A 15,523-nucleotide genomic window follows, 5' to 3' on the forward strand; every position below is an offset into this window, starting at 1 on the left:
GGCCTCCTAGGCGATTCCTTCCCATTCCCCCCCACCCCCGCCCCAACTCTGGCCAGATCATCCCCCTTCACCAAATCTGACCAGCATGCCTCTTGCCTAGATGCAACCTCCTGCAACCATTTCTCCCCAATTCTTTTGGCCTTTTCTCTTAGAAGTCAATAGAAATAGGAAGACTGTAGTTGCTGACAAAATGCAGAAAGGAGAGAGGTACGGAAAACAGGGAATGATCAATTTGTCACACAAAAACAAGTATTAAAGAGGCTGGATTTCACCCCGGGCTAGATCTCACTGCCCTTCCCCATCTTTCAATTTCTTCCCCCACTTTCGTCATCCAGTTCTGTCCTCACTTCCATCCCAGGCAGTAGGGTCCTGCTCCATTCTTCCGACTGCTATTCTATCTGAAACCCAACCTCTCTCCCACATCAGTGTTCGGCTCAGAATTCCTTATCGCTCCTTCTCTGAACCCCAAGACGTGCGGCCTGGCTTCGACTCCGCCTGCCTCTGAAACACTCCCCTCTCCTGGCCTCCAAGGAACCCCAGGGTTCCGTTCGCCCAGCTTCACCACCCCCCCCCCTCGTTCCTAGCGTCTCCGCCCCCTGCCCCGCCCCCGGGCCGGCTCTCGGAGGAGGGGGAGCTGCTGTAGCTGCCGCCGCCTCAGCTTCCCACAGCCGCTGCCGCTGCCGCCTCCGCCGCCGCCGCTTTGCCTAGTCCAGTTGCCAGGCCCAGTGCTCTGACTTCGCCGGACCGGGGCGCTCTGCAGAGACACCTTCACTCCTTCCCGGGGGTCCGGGAGCCTAGCAGGGCGTGGGGGAAGCTCCTCTTGCCCGGGAGAGGGAGGGAGGAGCCAGGAGCCGGAGCCAGCCGCTACCAGTCGCCCGGATCAACAGGACAGGACAGGTTGAGGGGCGTCGGGGAAAGGAAAGGGGGTGCTATAGGCAGTGCCGGGGAGGACGAGGAAGCCCTGTGGCAGGAAGCTCTGATGCGCTGATTTATAGGGGGCCTGTTCACATTTGGGGACTGGTTGACAACGTGGGTGCACGCCTCTTTCAGGGGGCTGGTTAGATTAGAGGGCGTGGGATCCAAACAGCACCAGCTGTCCCTAAGGAAATTTAAGGGGCAAGGGTGGGGGGCGGATGCTCCTTATTTCCAGGTGACAGGGTCCCTCTGACAATCACCTGGTGTATTCACTAGGAAGGGTGGATTTGGAGGTAACTTCAAAAGGAGTGGAGGGTGACAAGGTGAGGAAAGGGTCTCTGCAGCTGGAACACTGTGCTACTAGAAATAGGGATAGTGGGAAAAGGTGTTCAGCTAGAGGGTCTGGGAATCTCAATAAACCTGGACAGCCTTGATATTCTGAGATATTTGGGGGGATTTCAGTGAAAAGTGGGGGATCGTTTTCATTTAGAGGGTAGCAAAGGAAAAAGCACCAAGGTTGGGTTCCTTCCTGACATTGATAGTGGCCCTGCAGGGGTAGGGTGAGCTAATTTCTCCAAAACTAAGGACCCACACCCTTTAGATTACAAGAGTGGATCTGGCTGGGGGGTGGAAAGGGGGTGGAAAAGGGCTTGGAGATATTGAGACCATATCTTAGAAATTTGGAGGGTCTTGGTTTGGGACAGGGGAAGTGGAAACAGACACTGTAGAGGAGGGAAGGGAGAGTTTTCAGTAGGGGACAAAATTTGAGGGTGAGGTCAAGTGGGGAGTGCATAGGCTGCTGAATCGGGTGGAGCTAGCACAGGGCCCAAGGGTGGGAGCTGGTGGCTCTGGGGTTTATCCTCAGGTCCTGTGGGTGGGGCGGTGAGTTGGGACCTGAGCGTCAAGAGCATGTCCTGGTGAGAGGGCTCCTCTGAAGGGGCCCAGGGCGCTCCTAGCGCCTACTGTTTTGGGGGTGTCTTCTTCTGGGGCGCCATGGCGGCGCTGGCCAGTAGCCTGATCCGGCAGAAGCGGGAGGTCCGCGAGCCCGGGGGCAGCCGGCCGGTGTCGGCGCAGCGGCGCGTGTGTCCCCGCGGCACCAAGTCCCTTTGCCAGAAGCAGCTCCTCATCCTGCTGTCCAAGGTGCGACTGTGCGGGGGACGGCCGACGCTGCCCGACCGCGGCCTGGGTGAGTGCGGCTGGGGCGGGGTCTCCCCTCGAGTTCTCTCCTCCTGAGAGGTTGAGGCCAGGGACTCTGAAGAATGGGGCCTGGTTGAGGGTGGTCCCCAAAAGTGGGAAGGGGCGGGACCGGATGACAAAGTCTGCTAGACTGTGCCTCAGTTTCCCTCGCCTTTTGTCCATAACGTTAAGTCTCCTTGCTTTCGAGGGCAAGGGAAAGGGAAAGACTTGAGGGGCTAAGTCTGGGGCCGCAAGCCTGGCGGCTCCTACTCACCCCGGGAGTCCCCACCCCCACAGTCCTCCGCCTACGTGCCGTTTCTCACGATTCTTTCAATTGAGAGCTTTGGGGCCTGGGGGTTCCGGACGCCTGGGTCACCCAGAGGGTTTCTGCAGCTCTGGCCGCCCCGCCCCCACCCTGGTTCTCCCGCTCCACGCCTAGGCTCGCTTCCTCCGGGTCCAGCTTGCTTGGCTCAAAGCCAATCTCCCCAGCTCTCCCCCGGTGTCCTTGTAACTACCTCACCAGTCAGCCCCTTAGTGGGACCTCCTCACTTGACCTGAACTACAAGAAGTCAGTAGGGGCAACCCTCCCCCATTTCCCCCTGCATGACTCCAAAATACGGGTCCGCAGGCTCAGGGGACCCTGAGCCTGGAGGAACTCAAACACAGTTCACTGCTAGAAAAAAGGCACTAAGACTTGGGGGTCGTACCACATACAGGGGGGACAAGGAAGTTGACAGAGAGCAAGCGACCCGGGAGGAGAGCTGTATGTTAGCTTGTGGTCCTCGTCCAGGTATGACAGTCAGGGAGTCCCTCTGGCCCGGCTCCAGCCGGTTCCCATTTCCCCTAGGGGTAGCCCCTCGCGTCCTACTCCCCCGCCACCCGCAGTCCATAGTGGTACAGTCCGCAGCCCACCCTATGAGTGGGAACCGGCCTCCACGTGACTCAGCCTGCCTCTCCTTCTCCACGGCCCCCTCCCCCATATCCTTGATATGGTACCGGACGTCCCCCAATCCCAGGTGGGTTACCTGGGTGAAGGGAAGAGGCTGAGCCTCAGGGAGAACTAGGCCTCCGCGAGCTAGCAGACTGACAGACAGACAGACAGACAGACAGATGGGTCAGTGTCAGACTGGCCGGCGCTGGGCCAAGGCAATGCCTGCGCCAAGCAAACGGCAGCCGCAGCAGCAGGTGCTGAGTCAGCGTCAGGCCCAATCCCACCCGCGCTCCTGAGGGGGAGCCCCTTCCCTGTGGTCACCTTGCCGCTTCCCCACCCCCCCATTCACAAACACTCTGCCCTTTCAGTAGCCCTGCTAGTCTTGCCATGCCCGCTGCTTCTTGATGTATCTTTCCTTCTCTCCATCTCTCCCCTCCCCCCTTCTGGATGAGCTGTAGAGTAGGAATTAAGCCATTTAAATAAATTTCAATAATTAAACTGAAAGCTGGTGGCTAGAAGAAACAGAAGGGACCCAAACCCCAGCTTCCCCAGGAGTCAAGAGGTGGGAGAGAGCTTGTTTGGAAGGTAAAAGATCTGCCTCCCTGGGACCCGCTTCCTTTCCTCCATTCTCCTTTCTTTCCTGTGATCCCGCCAAGTGAAGGAATGTTTCTGGGAACAGAGATGTCATTTTCAAAGATGAATGTCTCTCTCTCTAGAACCTCAGCTCAAAGGCATCGTCACCAAACTGTTCTGCCGCCAGGGTTTCTACCTCCAGGCGAATCCTGACGGAAGCATCCAGGGCACCCCAGAGGACACCAGCTCCTTCAGTGAGAAGGGGAAGCCAGTTGCTGGGTGGGAAGGGGGAATATGGGGATATAAGATGACAATCCTATTCCCTCTTCAGGTTCTATTGTTTTCTGTCTGTCTCCCAGATTCCAAAGGGAAGCAGTGGAGCCGGGATGGAGGGAGCTCAGATAAGGGTGAAGTGCCTAGGTACTAATGCTTCCTCTCTTTTCCTCCAGCCCACTTCAACCTAATTCCTGTGGGGCTCCGTGTTGTCACCATCCAGAGTGCAAAGCTGGGTCATTACATGGCCATGAACGCTGAGGGGCTGCTCTACAGCTCGGTGAGATGATAAGGCTGAGTGGCCTGGGGTACTGGGGACACCCTCAGCATACAACCTTCTGTAGCTATAGACATTTCACACCCAGGACTCCCCCACCTCCAGCTTTGGCTTATGGCATGTGGTCACTGTTTACCACAAAGGTTCTCTAGGATGTGTGCAATCCCTGCTCCTTACACAGCCCTACCCCAGGCTGTTTGGGTGTCCAATGCTTTCAGCCTTTTAGGGTCCTCACTTCTCACCATGTCTCCTCCAGACTTGATTACTTGATTATTACTCACTTCCCCAGAATCATTCAGGATAGGTGATGGTGAAAGTTGGGAGTAGAGAGTAGGGATCTTATTCCAGGGCCCCCACAACTCTAGTTTATAGCCTTCAGGAGCCTCCTAAGCTCTTTCTTATCCTCCCTTTGCTCTCAGTTCAGTGGTTGCCCTCCTCTTCTCCCAAAAATGTATAGATTATATCCTGGTTTGTTCATCCCAAGGGCTTCCTTCTGCCAGTGATGTGTCTTTTTGTCTCTCTGTGTGTGCCTTTCTGGGTCTTTGTCTCCTCAGCCACATTTCACTGCCGAGTGTCGCTTTAAGGAGTGTGTCTTTGAGAATTATTATGTCCTGTATGCTTCTGCTCTCTACTGTCAGCGCCGTTCTGGCCGAGCCTGGTACCTAGGCCTGGATAAGGAGGGCCGGGTCATGAAGGGAAATCGAGTCAAGAAGACCAAGGCAGCTGCCCACTTTGTGCCCAAGCTCCTGGAGGGTGGGTATGGACTCAAGAAAAGGTGGGCCATGTGGGAGGGTATTGACCTTGACGTGAACATTTAGTGATACACAGCTCAGGTTATGAATATTAAGAGAATACCATTAGCAGGGTGTGGTGGTGCATGCTTATAATCCCAGACTGGGGAGGCTGAGGCAGGAGGATTGTAAGTTTGAGGCCAGCCTTGGTAATTTAATAAAAATGGTTGGGATGTAACTCAGTGGTAGAGTCCCTGGCTCAATCCCAAGTATCACAAGAAAAAAAAAAAAAAAAAAGAGGATGTGTTATGACAGATCATGCTGGGAAGGCTTTGGCCTTTGGGGATTTGGGGGGCTTTCCTCCTTTGGGTTGGGGTTCTTTGGGCAAGTGTAGGGGGAAGGGAGCCCTCTCAGAGCTCTGGTTTTGCCCTGGTCTCTCTGTGCCTAACTCTCCTTCCCTGCTCCTCTCTCTCTCTCCCCTCCACAGTGGCCATGTATCGGGAGCCTTCTCTCCACAGTGTCCCTGAGACTTCCCCTTCCAGTCCCCCTGCCCCCTGAAATATAATCTCTGGACTGGAGGCTCCCTGAATTCCCAGTGAGCCAGCCACCACCACAGCCTGTCTCCCAGCCCTGCTCCCGGCCCTGCTCTCACCCCTGTTGCCACACACATGCCCTGAGCAGCCATGTCCCACCAGGTACTCTACACTGAGGAAAACTAGGGGCTGGCTGGGACTTCCAGGGCTGTTGAGACTTTTAGATCCTTGAGTCGGGGGTGGGGGGCAGATATCTGATTATAGTCTGGCTGATCACTTATTTCCATACTCATACTCATCCCCCAAAGCCTTTTCTCAAGATGGCATTAGGAGTTCCAAAACTGACAGAGCCAGGGCATAAACCACTCCCTGGCTTAGCCACTTCCTGGATCCTTGTACCCCCTTTCATTACCACTGAGCCATAGGTCCACTGGAGCTCAGGATCATTTTTCTTCTTTCCCTATTCTACCTTCTGCCTTGTCTGGTCAGGTTCTGAAATACCAAACACCCCAGCCAGGGCCATTTCTGTACTAGGGCTCTGTGCTAGAACTTAGGCATGCTGCCAGGTTCTGTTCTGGATCCATCAAGCTTCCATCCTTAACCCAGTTGGACCCTTGGCCTTCAAGTAGAAAGACTGGATTTAAGCCCTGTCAGGATATTGACCTTGGCCTGAACTGGGACCACTCTCAGATCACCACAGGTTTAACCTTCTTATCCCAGAGATACTCAGTTCTAGAGCACAGTGTTCTAGACCTTTATGGAGCCATAATTCCTCCTGAATTATAGCTCTAGAACATAGGCCATGACTTTCAGACCTCTTTCCAGGATGGAACTGGGGGCCTATATAGCCATATTAGCTCTAGAGTCTTGAATTCTAGACCTACTTTCTCACTTCTAGTGATACCTATTAAGAATGAGCTCTGAAAAGGACCCAGCTATGATTCATAAAGAACTAATTAGTTCTGATTGAATAAAGAACCACTTATTTTCCTGGATAATTTTCTAAAAAACTTTATTCTTCCATGTAGAATGCTAACCTTATTTTTACATGCAGTTCCATCCAGCCTCTGCAACCCAGCCGGGGTCCTGCCAGGGAAAAGTCTGGGAAAGGGCAGAAGAATTTTGAAAGTATCCCTGACCCAGAAAGCTGGGAGGGGAAAGGAACCAAAAACCATGGCATAATTGAATCTGTGTCTGGGTTGGGGGGACATGAACACTTAGCTACCTCAGCAGGAATTCCTTCCAGGTCCCCTTTAAAGCTGAGGTTTTTAGGGCAATAGGTCTAGAATTAAAAGGACAAATGGGACACAGCCTTGATGCCCCTCCCCACGAGGATACTCCAATTCAGCAATAAGTCCCACCCCTCTCCCCTACAGGTCAAGCCAAGGAGGGTGAGGGCCTCTTAAGCTGGAGACCTTATGCACCCCTAGAGCTTCTAAGTGAATAGACTTGCTTTACTTTACAGCTTATAACCTCAGCTGGGTTTTAAGTACCCAAAGGGCCTGACTAGATTTTTCTGAAAAATGGACAACAAGGCCTGGAAAGGACTGGGAACCCATTAGTGAACTATATTCCCAAGCGCCACAGACCTGGGCAGGATAGACTGAGACCCTAAGCAAGGGGCTAGTGCTCAAAGACAGGTCACTTTTTCTCAGGCTCTTTTACTTCTGGCTTGTCGCAAGGGGGGTAGGTTCCCCCCCTCACCCACACAAACCCCGCTCAGGCTCCACCCATCTCCTGACACTTCACCCAGGGGACTGGGTCACCATTCTACGCTTTCAAATTAAAGTCAGTTTATACAACTGAAGTATTGTCTGTCATCTCTGAGTGGCGGGCGATGGCAGTTGCTCGGGGCGGAACCAATCCCGGGGGCGGGGTTGGTGGGGTGGCAGCTGCCCCCCAACGACAGGTGCACATTCCTGGGCGCCTCGTCACTTCCCCTGCGCTGGTTGCCTCAGCAGTTTCCCGGGCGAACTCACTGAGCGCCGCGACCAGACTATGACCCCAGGGGTGCTGCTGTTGCTTCTGGGGGTGCTGCTCGCCCCAGGTAAGTACGTCTAAATCCTGAGGAGACAGTGACTGGAGCAACGGTTGTGAACAGGCACCAGGGCTTCACTTAATGCTCTTCTCCCACAGGCGCCCACGGCTCAGAGGCGGAGGGCCAACTCCGCGAGAAACTTTTCTCGGGCTATGATAGTTCTGTACGGCCGGCGCGCGTGTTGGGTGACAGCGTCGAAGTCAGCATTGGTCTTACCCTAGCGCAACTCATCAGCCTGGTGAGGGCGCACGCTGGGGGTTGGGGTCTGGCCTGTGGAATGGTGGGGGGCGTGGCTTTGGGGCATGTCAGGACCAATGGTCAATCTGGGGGCGGGGGCTTAGGCGTGGCCAGGCTGAGGGATGGACAACCTTTTAGTGGCGATTGGATAGAAATTCGACCAATGAATAAGTTTATAGGCGTGGCTTGTGGACCAGCCCCGAGTGGAGTCAAGTAGGACGAAGTACCGGTTTGTGGGCGGATCTTGAAATGGAGCTGTGGCGGGCTGATGGGCAGGGGGGGGCGGATCCTTAGGAGGAGCCGCCAAAGGCTTCGCCAGGGTGGGGCGGAGTTTGGTGCCCCACGGGTCAATAAACAGCTGCGGACGGAAATTCAGGGTTGGGTGGATTGTAAACTGTGGGCGGGACCGGGGCAAGTCGGGGGAAGGGGGCGATGCTGATAGGAAAACAAGCTGAGAGTGTAGATAGCAGGAAGGGGTGTTTCTGAGGTAGAGGCGGGGTTTAAACTAACGCAGCTTCTAGGAGGTTGGACTTGGACCCTAGACGGTGGGCTTCAGGAAAAGGGGTTGCAGTTTCCAAGGAGAGGTTAACCTGCCAAGCCCTCATTTTTCTCCACTTAACTTTGCCTTTACGCTTTAAAAATTTTCCCTTGTAGAACGAAAAGGATGAAGAAATGAGCACAAAGGTGTATTTAGACCTGGTATGAAGACCCCATGGGGAAGGGCATCTCGCTGGGGGCGGGGATGGGTGGGGAGTGCGTCTCGCTGTCTTTATAATTTACTCGAATGTCCGGCCAAATAAGAATTTTTTTTTTTTGTATCGCGACCTCAGAAAACACATATAACTGAAACAGAAGCTTTAGAAAACAATACCTACAGGGATAGGTATTGCATTTTTTATTCCAACTTTTTAAAACACTGCTTTAGGACCACTACCTTGGATCCCCGTCCACTAAAGTGTCATGAACTGCATTTTGGGAAAACCACTGTGCATGTGCGAAGTCCTGGGTTCAATAAGCAGTACCCATCCCACTCACTGCCCCCCCCCCCACACACACACACAAAGAAAGGAAAAAAACAAAAAGTCAAAACAACAACAAAAACCCACCTTGGTGCAACCTCTTGGTGGTGCAACTACTTCTTTTTCATTGAACCCAGGGGCGATGTACCAATGATCTACATTACCAGTCTTTATTTTATTTATTATTATTTTGCGATAGGGTCTTGCTAAATTGTCCAGGTTGGCCTCGGATTTTCAATCCTCCTGCCTCAGTTTCCCAAGTGGCAAGGAGATAGGCATGCGCCACTGCGCGGGGCTTAACCTCTCTTCGTTTTTCCAGACTTAAAAAACTGAGACCCACAACTGAGAGAGGAAAATTAGCTAGTGTGAATACCAAAGAGTGAAGACAGACCCCAAGTCAGAACCTGACTCCTTGACATGCCTGCACTTCTCCACTCCCTTGCACTCCCTTCCTGTATTTCTAGCCCCAAACAGCCCCTTAGCCTGTGCTTCCCTAGGAGTGGACTGACTACAGGCTGAGCTGGGACCCGGCAGAGCACGATGGCATCGATTTGCTCCGCATCACGGCAGAATCAGTATGGCTACCTGATGTGGTGTTGATGAACAAGTAGGGTATTTTCCAAAGCCTGGGAGGTGGGGTGGGAACTGAAGAGGGGTGGGGCCTCCGGAGGACTATGGGATTCCAGATGAGAGGATCCTTTCTCTGCAGCAATGATGGAAATTTTGATGTTGCTCTGGACATTGACGTTGTGGTGTCTTCAGATGGCTCAGTCCGCTGGCAACCCCCAGGCATCTATCGCAGCAGCTGCAGCATCCAGGTTTCTGAGCCCCACCTAGGAAGCTAAAGTTGCTCTTAAAAACTCTTGCTCTCCTCAGACATCCTGACTTTTCAGGGGCTCCCATTCCTCCTCCATTATCCCCTATGACCTCATCTCCTGACTTTTCACTAAGTGTTCTTTTCTCCATATACTTTCTTTCTTTTTTTTTTTTAAAGGAATTTATTTATTTTTTAGTTGTAGGTGAACACAATATCTTTATGTGATGCTGAGGATCGAACCCAGGGCCTCACATGTGCTAGGCAAGCACTCTACCACTGAGCCACAACCCCAGCCCTCCATATACTTTCTTGACTCCTAATCTTTCTCAGTGACCTTCCACCATTTCCCAAATGGCCTTTGTTAGTAGCCCTCCAATTCCTCTTTGACCCCATATCCCTGTTCCCCCAAGGACCTCCCCAATGACCTTCCAAATTGAAGGAAGTCCTGACCAGTTCTCTGGCAGCTAGATAGATTCTCCCTTCCATCCAGGTCACCTACTTCCCCTTTGACTGGCAAAACTGCACCATGGTGTTTAGTTCCTACAGTTATGACAGCTCAGAGGTCAGTCTGCATACAGGCCTGGGTTCTGATGGGCTGGAGCGGCAGGAAATCTACATTCACGAAGGGACATTCATTGGTAAGTGGGGATGACTTCTACACCCTTAGGCTTTCTGATTTCCAGTTTGTAACAGGCAGGTAAATATACTCTGTCAGCAATGTCCAATGTAACCTTTTGGAGTGAGCAAGGTGGGTATGACTATCAACACTGTACAAATATAGAAACTGAGATGTAGTTAAGTTTATTAGAGATAGCTGCCCACTACAGTGTTGCATACCTGGAACTGACTAGGACAATTCTCACATAGGTATCTCTTCTGCTTCCCTCTCCCTCAGAGAATGGCCAATGGGAGATTATCCACAAGCCTGCTAGGCTAATCCAGCCTCCAGGGGATCCTAGGGGAGGGAGGGAAGGACAACATGAGGAAGTCACCTTCTACCTCATCATCCGCCGGAAGCCTCTCTTCTACCTGGTCAATGTCATTGCCCCGTGCATCCTTATCACTCTCTTGGCCATCTTTGTCTTCTACTTGCCACCGGATGCAGGTAATGCTCTTCTCATTAGCTCAGCTTCTTTCTCTTCACCCTTAACCCAGACCACGATTTTCTAAATCACCATGGATTAGATTCATCAATCCCTGGTTTTCCTTCCCACCCAGTAGACCCAATATTAGGCTCTACGTTCCCTCTGCTGCTGGTTTCCCTTCACCCAGTGACTTCTGAATTCTTTCCTTTAGAGTCATAGCCACTTGTGTAGTTTTCTGACTAGCCAAATCCCATGTTGAGCCAATCTCCTCCTCCCTTTCCCCTTTCCTAGCAACCCTCCACCCCTACTTTTTGGACACTATGCCTAAACTTTTTACCTGCCTGAGAAATAATAGTATTTCTCTAGCAGGAAGCAAAATGTAGTAACAGAGTAACCTTGGGTAAATTTCTTAATTTTTGTGTGTCTTAGTTTCCTGATGAAGACAATCATTGTCCCTACCACATAGGATTATTTTGAGAATTGACTGACTTAATAAAACTATGCCTGGTACTCAGTACATTCTATGTGATTATAGCTTTTTTTTTTTTTTAACCAGGAATTGAACCCAGGATTGCTTAGCCACCGAGACACATCCCCAATACTTTTTAAAAAAAAAAAAATTTTTTTTTTCAGCAGGGTCTCCTAAGTTGGTTAGGGTCTCGCTAAGTTTCTGTGGCTGGCTTCGAACTTATGATCCTCCTGCCTCAGTCTCCCAAGCCACTGGAATTAAAGATGTACACCACCATGCCTATATATATATATGATTTTAAGCACTTGCTATAAGGTTATACAATTAACATGTTATTTGATTCTAATCTTTACAATAATACTTCATGGTAAGTACTGAATTGTCACTCTCATTTTATAGAGGATAAAGAGGCTGAGAGTTTAAGTCATTTATCTGACATCACACAGTAAAAATGATAGTGTTGTTATTCCAGCCCTAGTCAGTGCCAATCTGGTTGAGAGACCCAGTATCCTTAACTCTAGTATTCAAAGCATTTTTTTTTCTTTTATCTGGAGGTGGTTGGCTGCTTTCCTTATAGTAAATAAAAAATAAAAATGGAACTGGGTATGGTGGTGCATGCCTGTAATCTCAGCAACTTGGGAGGCTGACGCTGGAGGATCTCAAGTTCAAGGCCAGCCTCAGCAACTTAATGAAACTCTTAAAAAAAATTTTTTTAAAGGACTGAGGATGTAGCTCAGCAGTAAAGTGTCCCTGGGGCTTATTCCCAGTTTAAATAATAATAATAATAACATAATAACAACAATAACAATACATGGGATGTCAGTGAATAGTCTCATTGAAGAGGGACTATTTGACTTAAAGGAGGCAAGAAAATGACTCCAGGAGGTATCTGGGGAAAGAATGTGCAAGCAAAGGAAACAGTAAATGCAAAGGCCCTGTAGTGGGAGGCTGACTTGTGTATTCAAGAAATGGGCAGGAAGACATTGTAACTGAATGAAGTAAGCCAGAGGGAGAGAAGAAGTTGAAATTAGGGAGCTAATGAGAAAAACCTGTGATCCATAGAAAGAACTTTGCTTTTATACTGAAGGAGATGAGGAGCTATTTAGGTGGTTTTGGAAAGAGGAATGATATAATCTGATTTATATTTCAACAAAATCAGTCTGACTGATCTGCTGAGGTAAACAGATGAAGCAGAGATCAGGTAGGATACCTCTACAATAATTCAGACCTGAGGTAATGATGGTTGGGATGAGAGTGTAGATGTGATATGTCATCAGTTTTAGGATATATTTTGAAGATATGGAATGAAGAGTAGAAGAGATGGAGAGAGACAGAAATGGAGGAAAGTTGAGAATGACTCCAAGGAGTTGGGTTTAAGCCACAGAAAAGATGCAGTTGTTAAAGGATGGGGAAAACTATGGGAGAGTAGCTTTGGTGGTGACAGAATTAGGTTTTAGACATCCTAAATTTGAGATGTGTATTGGATAATCCCAGTGGAAAGGTTGAGAAAGCATTTGGATGTAAGTCTGGTGTACAAGGGAGAAGTCCAGACTGGAGGAACAAATATGGGAGTAATTTGTATGCAGATTGACCGTCCCTATCATTGGTTGGCTGGAAACATGGTCACTGATTATGACATAGAGATTTCCTTCTAGTAAAGTCTAATTCTTTTGCTTTCCCCTTTGCCTTCTAAGGAGAAAAGATGGGGCTCTCCATCTTTGCCCTGCTGACCCTTACTGTGTTCCTGCTGCTGCTGGCAGACAAAGTACCTGAGACTTCCCTGTCAGTACCCATCATTATTAAGTATCTCATGTTTACCATGATCCTCGTCACTTTCTCAGTCATCCTTAGCGTTGTGGTACTCAACCTGCATCACCGCTCTCCCCACACCCACCAAATGCCTCTTTGGGTCCGTCAGGTAAGAGATCTCTTCCTCTAGCCTGTGCTAACTCCCAATCTTAGTATTTGGCTCTGTGTCCAGCTATCACTCCCCCCACACCAACCTCAACTTCCTTTTTATAGACCTAAGGGAAAATAAAGGCTATCTGGTAAAGTGTTGAAATGCCAAAGCCTGTTGGGTGTTGAAACATTGCACGATTAATTGTACTTCCCATTCTTATCATCCAATTCCATACTCCCTTCATCAATACTACCTATGTTGGGACCCTGGGAAACATTCTTGGGGATAGGTACAATCAGAGTGAAAGCCCAGAAACCTCTCAACCCACTAAAGAGCTCTCAAGACCATCAGATTGCATTTCCTTGTCTATTAACTCCATGGAACCATGTGCATGCACAGTGGTAATGGACATGGTTGGCTTCTTCCCTTGTAGTAAGCCCCTTCCAGTAAGTGTCTTCTATTCTGCAGATCTTCATCCACAAGCTCCCTCTCTACCTGGGTCTGAAGAGGCCAAAACCTGAGAGAGACCAGCTGCCAGAGCCCCCTCACTCTTCTTCTCTGGGAAGTGGCTGGGGTCGGGGTACTGACGAATATTTTATCCGGAAGCCACCGAATGATTTTCTCTTCCCCAAACCCAACAGGTAGAACTAATACCCAACACTGACATGGAGGGGAGAGGGAGAACTACAGTTCCCAGAAGACCGAGCGCGAGTTTAGCGTCCCATGCTCTCGGAAGATGCTGTGGTCCAGCATCATGGGAGTTGTAGTATCCCTTCTGCGGCTTACTTTGAGGGAAGATGGTAAATAAAGCTTGGAGGGTTGGAAGAAGTTGAGGAAGGGTGCAAGAAGTTGAGGATGATTGGAGAGGTCTCCCCTGGTGAGAGTGTCTGAAGGGCTCTTCCAGCTTTTTAGAACTGGCAGGTTGTTGGAGGCAGTTGGAGCTGGACCTAGGTCACTGGCGCTAGCTATTCTAGCCTGGGGCGTGGCCGAACATTCAGCTTCTTCCAGATTCCAGCCTGAACTGTCTACCCCGGACCTGCGGCGATTTATTGATGGTCGAAACCGGGCTGTGGGCCTGCCTCCCGAGTTACGGGAGGTGGTTTCCTCGATCAGCTACATCGCTCGACAGCTGCAGGAACAGGAGGACCACGATGCAGTTAAGTCCAATAAGGGAGGGGCAGAGCAAGAGCAGGTCCTCTGTGACCTTGGCTCCGCCTGCAAACGCAGGTCCCGCCCCTAGCACTGGCTTCCACTTATGATTGGAAGTTTACCAAACTTGGTCCCGCCCTCTACTTTCCGAGTGGTTCTTTAACTCGCGGTCTCTATTACTTGTTGCGGTGCGGTGTCTTTTCTCAGACCTCCAGTGGGAAGTCCCGGGCGGGGTCCGAGCTGTGGGGGCCAGGCTTCCCTGGGGATCGGGGCCTAGAACTCAGGTGGTTTCCTCTGCCTACCCCTAGCTGAAGGAGGACTGGCAGTTTGTGGCTATGGTAGTGGATCGCCTCTTCCTGTGGACCTTCATCATCTTCACGAGCGTCGGGACCCTGGTCATTTTCCTAGATGCTACGTACCACTTACCCCCTGCCGACCCCTTTCCTTGAGGACTGGAAGGCCGAGCCTCAGGTTCTCGGCTAGTTGAAATGAAAGTATTTTCAAGCCTTATAACCCCCTCTGCTTAAACCCTTTCGCTAGGAATCCAGTACATTTATTTTGTTTCTAAGGAGAGCGCTTAAGTGGAACTGAGGGCTGGTTAGGGTGTCTTAGACCCACCTGAAATGCATATCAGTTTATTTGCTCTTTGGATACTTGAGGCGGCTCCCTTGGATATCAATGCCCAGGTCCCCAATGAAGTAGTACAAAGAGCACAAATTAATGTAAGCCTTAGGATGGCAGGAAATGTCTTGGTCACTGTAATATTTCCAGCACCTGACACTGACCTAAAGGTTCAATGTTTGTTGAATGAAGAGGGAGAATTTTCTGGAAAGAAATAACACCAATTAATAGTTCCTACATTTGCATGTTTGGACTAATTTATTTTTCTGTTTTTACCTTAATGTAATTTAAAAAAAAAAGGTTCTAAAGGCTAAAAAAGTGTTTTGAAGAAACAACACTTTAAAAAAATAAACTAAAAAAAAAGTGTTTTAAAGACCTCTATTCAACTTCTGGCTTTAATGCTCAAATGACTGACTGCCCTGTATCATAGTTTCCACATCTGTAAAACAAAGCTAATAATAGTATATGCCCCATAGTATATATCAACAATATCTGAGTTTGCAAACTGGAGTGTTTTTATTGGTTCATGTTGTTGGCATGTGCAGTTTCAAATTTAATTAGCTCACTACTTTTAAAACTTGGATATTTCACAGAGACATGTGGATTTCTGTCTTTTTTTCTTTGTGTGTGGAGGTATTTAACCCAGGGTAATTTATCATTGAGCTACATCCCCAGCCCTTTTTATTTTTTATTTTGAAACAGGGTCTCACTAGTTGCTTAGGACCTAAGTTGCTGAGGCTGGCCTCGAACTTGTAATCCTCACATCTTGTCCTCCTGAG

At 49.9% G+C, this 15,523-nt stretch overlaps 2 protein-coding genes across 3 annotated transcripts; both read left to right on the plus strand.

Annotated features, from left to right (window-relative positions):
* Positions 1-611: 611 nt before the first annotated feature.
* Fgf11 (fibroblast growth factor 11) lies at positions 612-7,216 on the plus strand. Its single transcript, XM_046462011.2, has 5 exons — positions 612-2,101; positions 3,739-3,849; positions 4,045-4,148; positions 4,700-4,898; positions 5,364-7,216. The coding sequence occupies exons 1-5, from the start codon at positions 1,909-1,911 to the stop codon at positions 5,432-5,434; spliced, it is 678 nt and encodes a 225-aa protein (XP_046317967.1). The 5' UTR covers positions 612-1,908; the 3' UTR covers positions 5,435-7,216.
* On the plus strand, positions 4,045-15,340 carry Chrnb1 (cholinergic receptor nicotinic beta 1 subunit). 2 transcript variants are annotated; one of them, XM_046462007.1, is made up of 12 exons: positions 4,045-4,148; positions 7,368-7,456; positions 7,546-7,685; positions 8,339-8,383; positions 9,201-9,310; positions 9,413-9,521; positions 10,011-10,158; positions 10,416-10,625; positions 12,769-12,992; positions 13,443-13,615; positions 13,983-14,130; positions 14,432-15,340. In XM_046462007.1, exons 2-12 carry the CDS (start codon positions 7,408-7,410, stop codon positions 14,570-14,572), a joined length of 1,497 nt encoding a protein of 498 aa, XP_046317963.1. In that variant the 5' UTR covers positions 4,045-4,148; positions 7,368-7,407; the 3' UTR covers positions 14,573-15,340. The 2 variants fall into 2 exon arrangements, with proteins under 2 accessions (XP_046317963.1, XP_046317965.1); XM_046462009.1 differs by having other exon boundaries at positions 7,371-7,456.
* Positions 15,341-15,523: the final 183 nt, after the last annotated feature.

The sequence above is a fragment of the Marmota monax genome, unplaced genomic scaffold (assembly GCF_021218885.2).
Source record: "Marmota monax isolate L192 unplaced genomic scaffold, Marmota_monax_Labrador192_F-V1.1 WCK01_AAM20220418_F8-fsc00392, whole genome shotgun sequence".
Classification (NCBI taxonomy): domain Eukaryota; kingdom Metazoa; phylum Chordata; class Mammalia; order Rodentia; family Sciuridae; genus Marmota; species Marmota monax.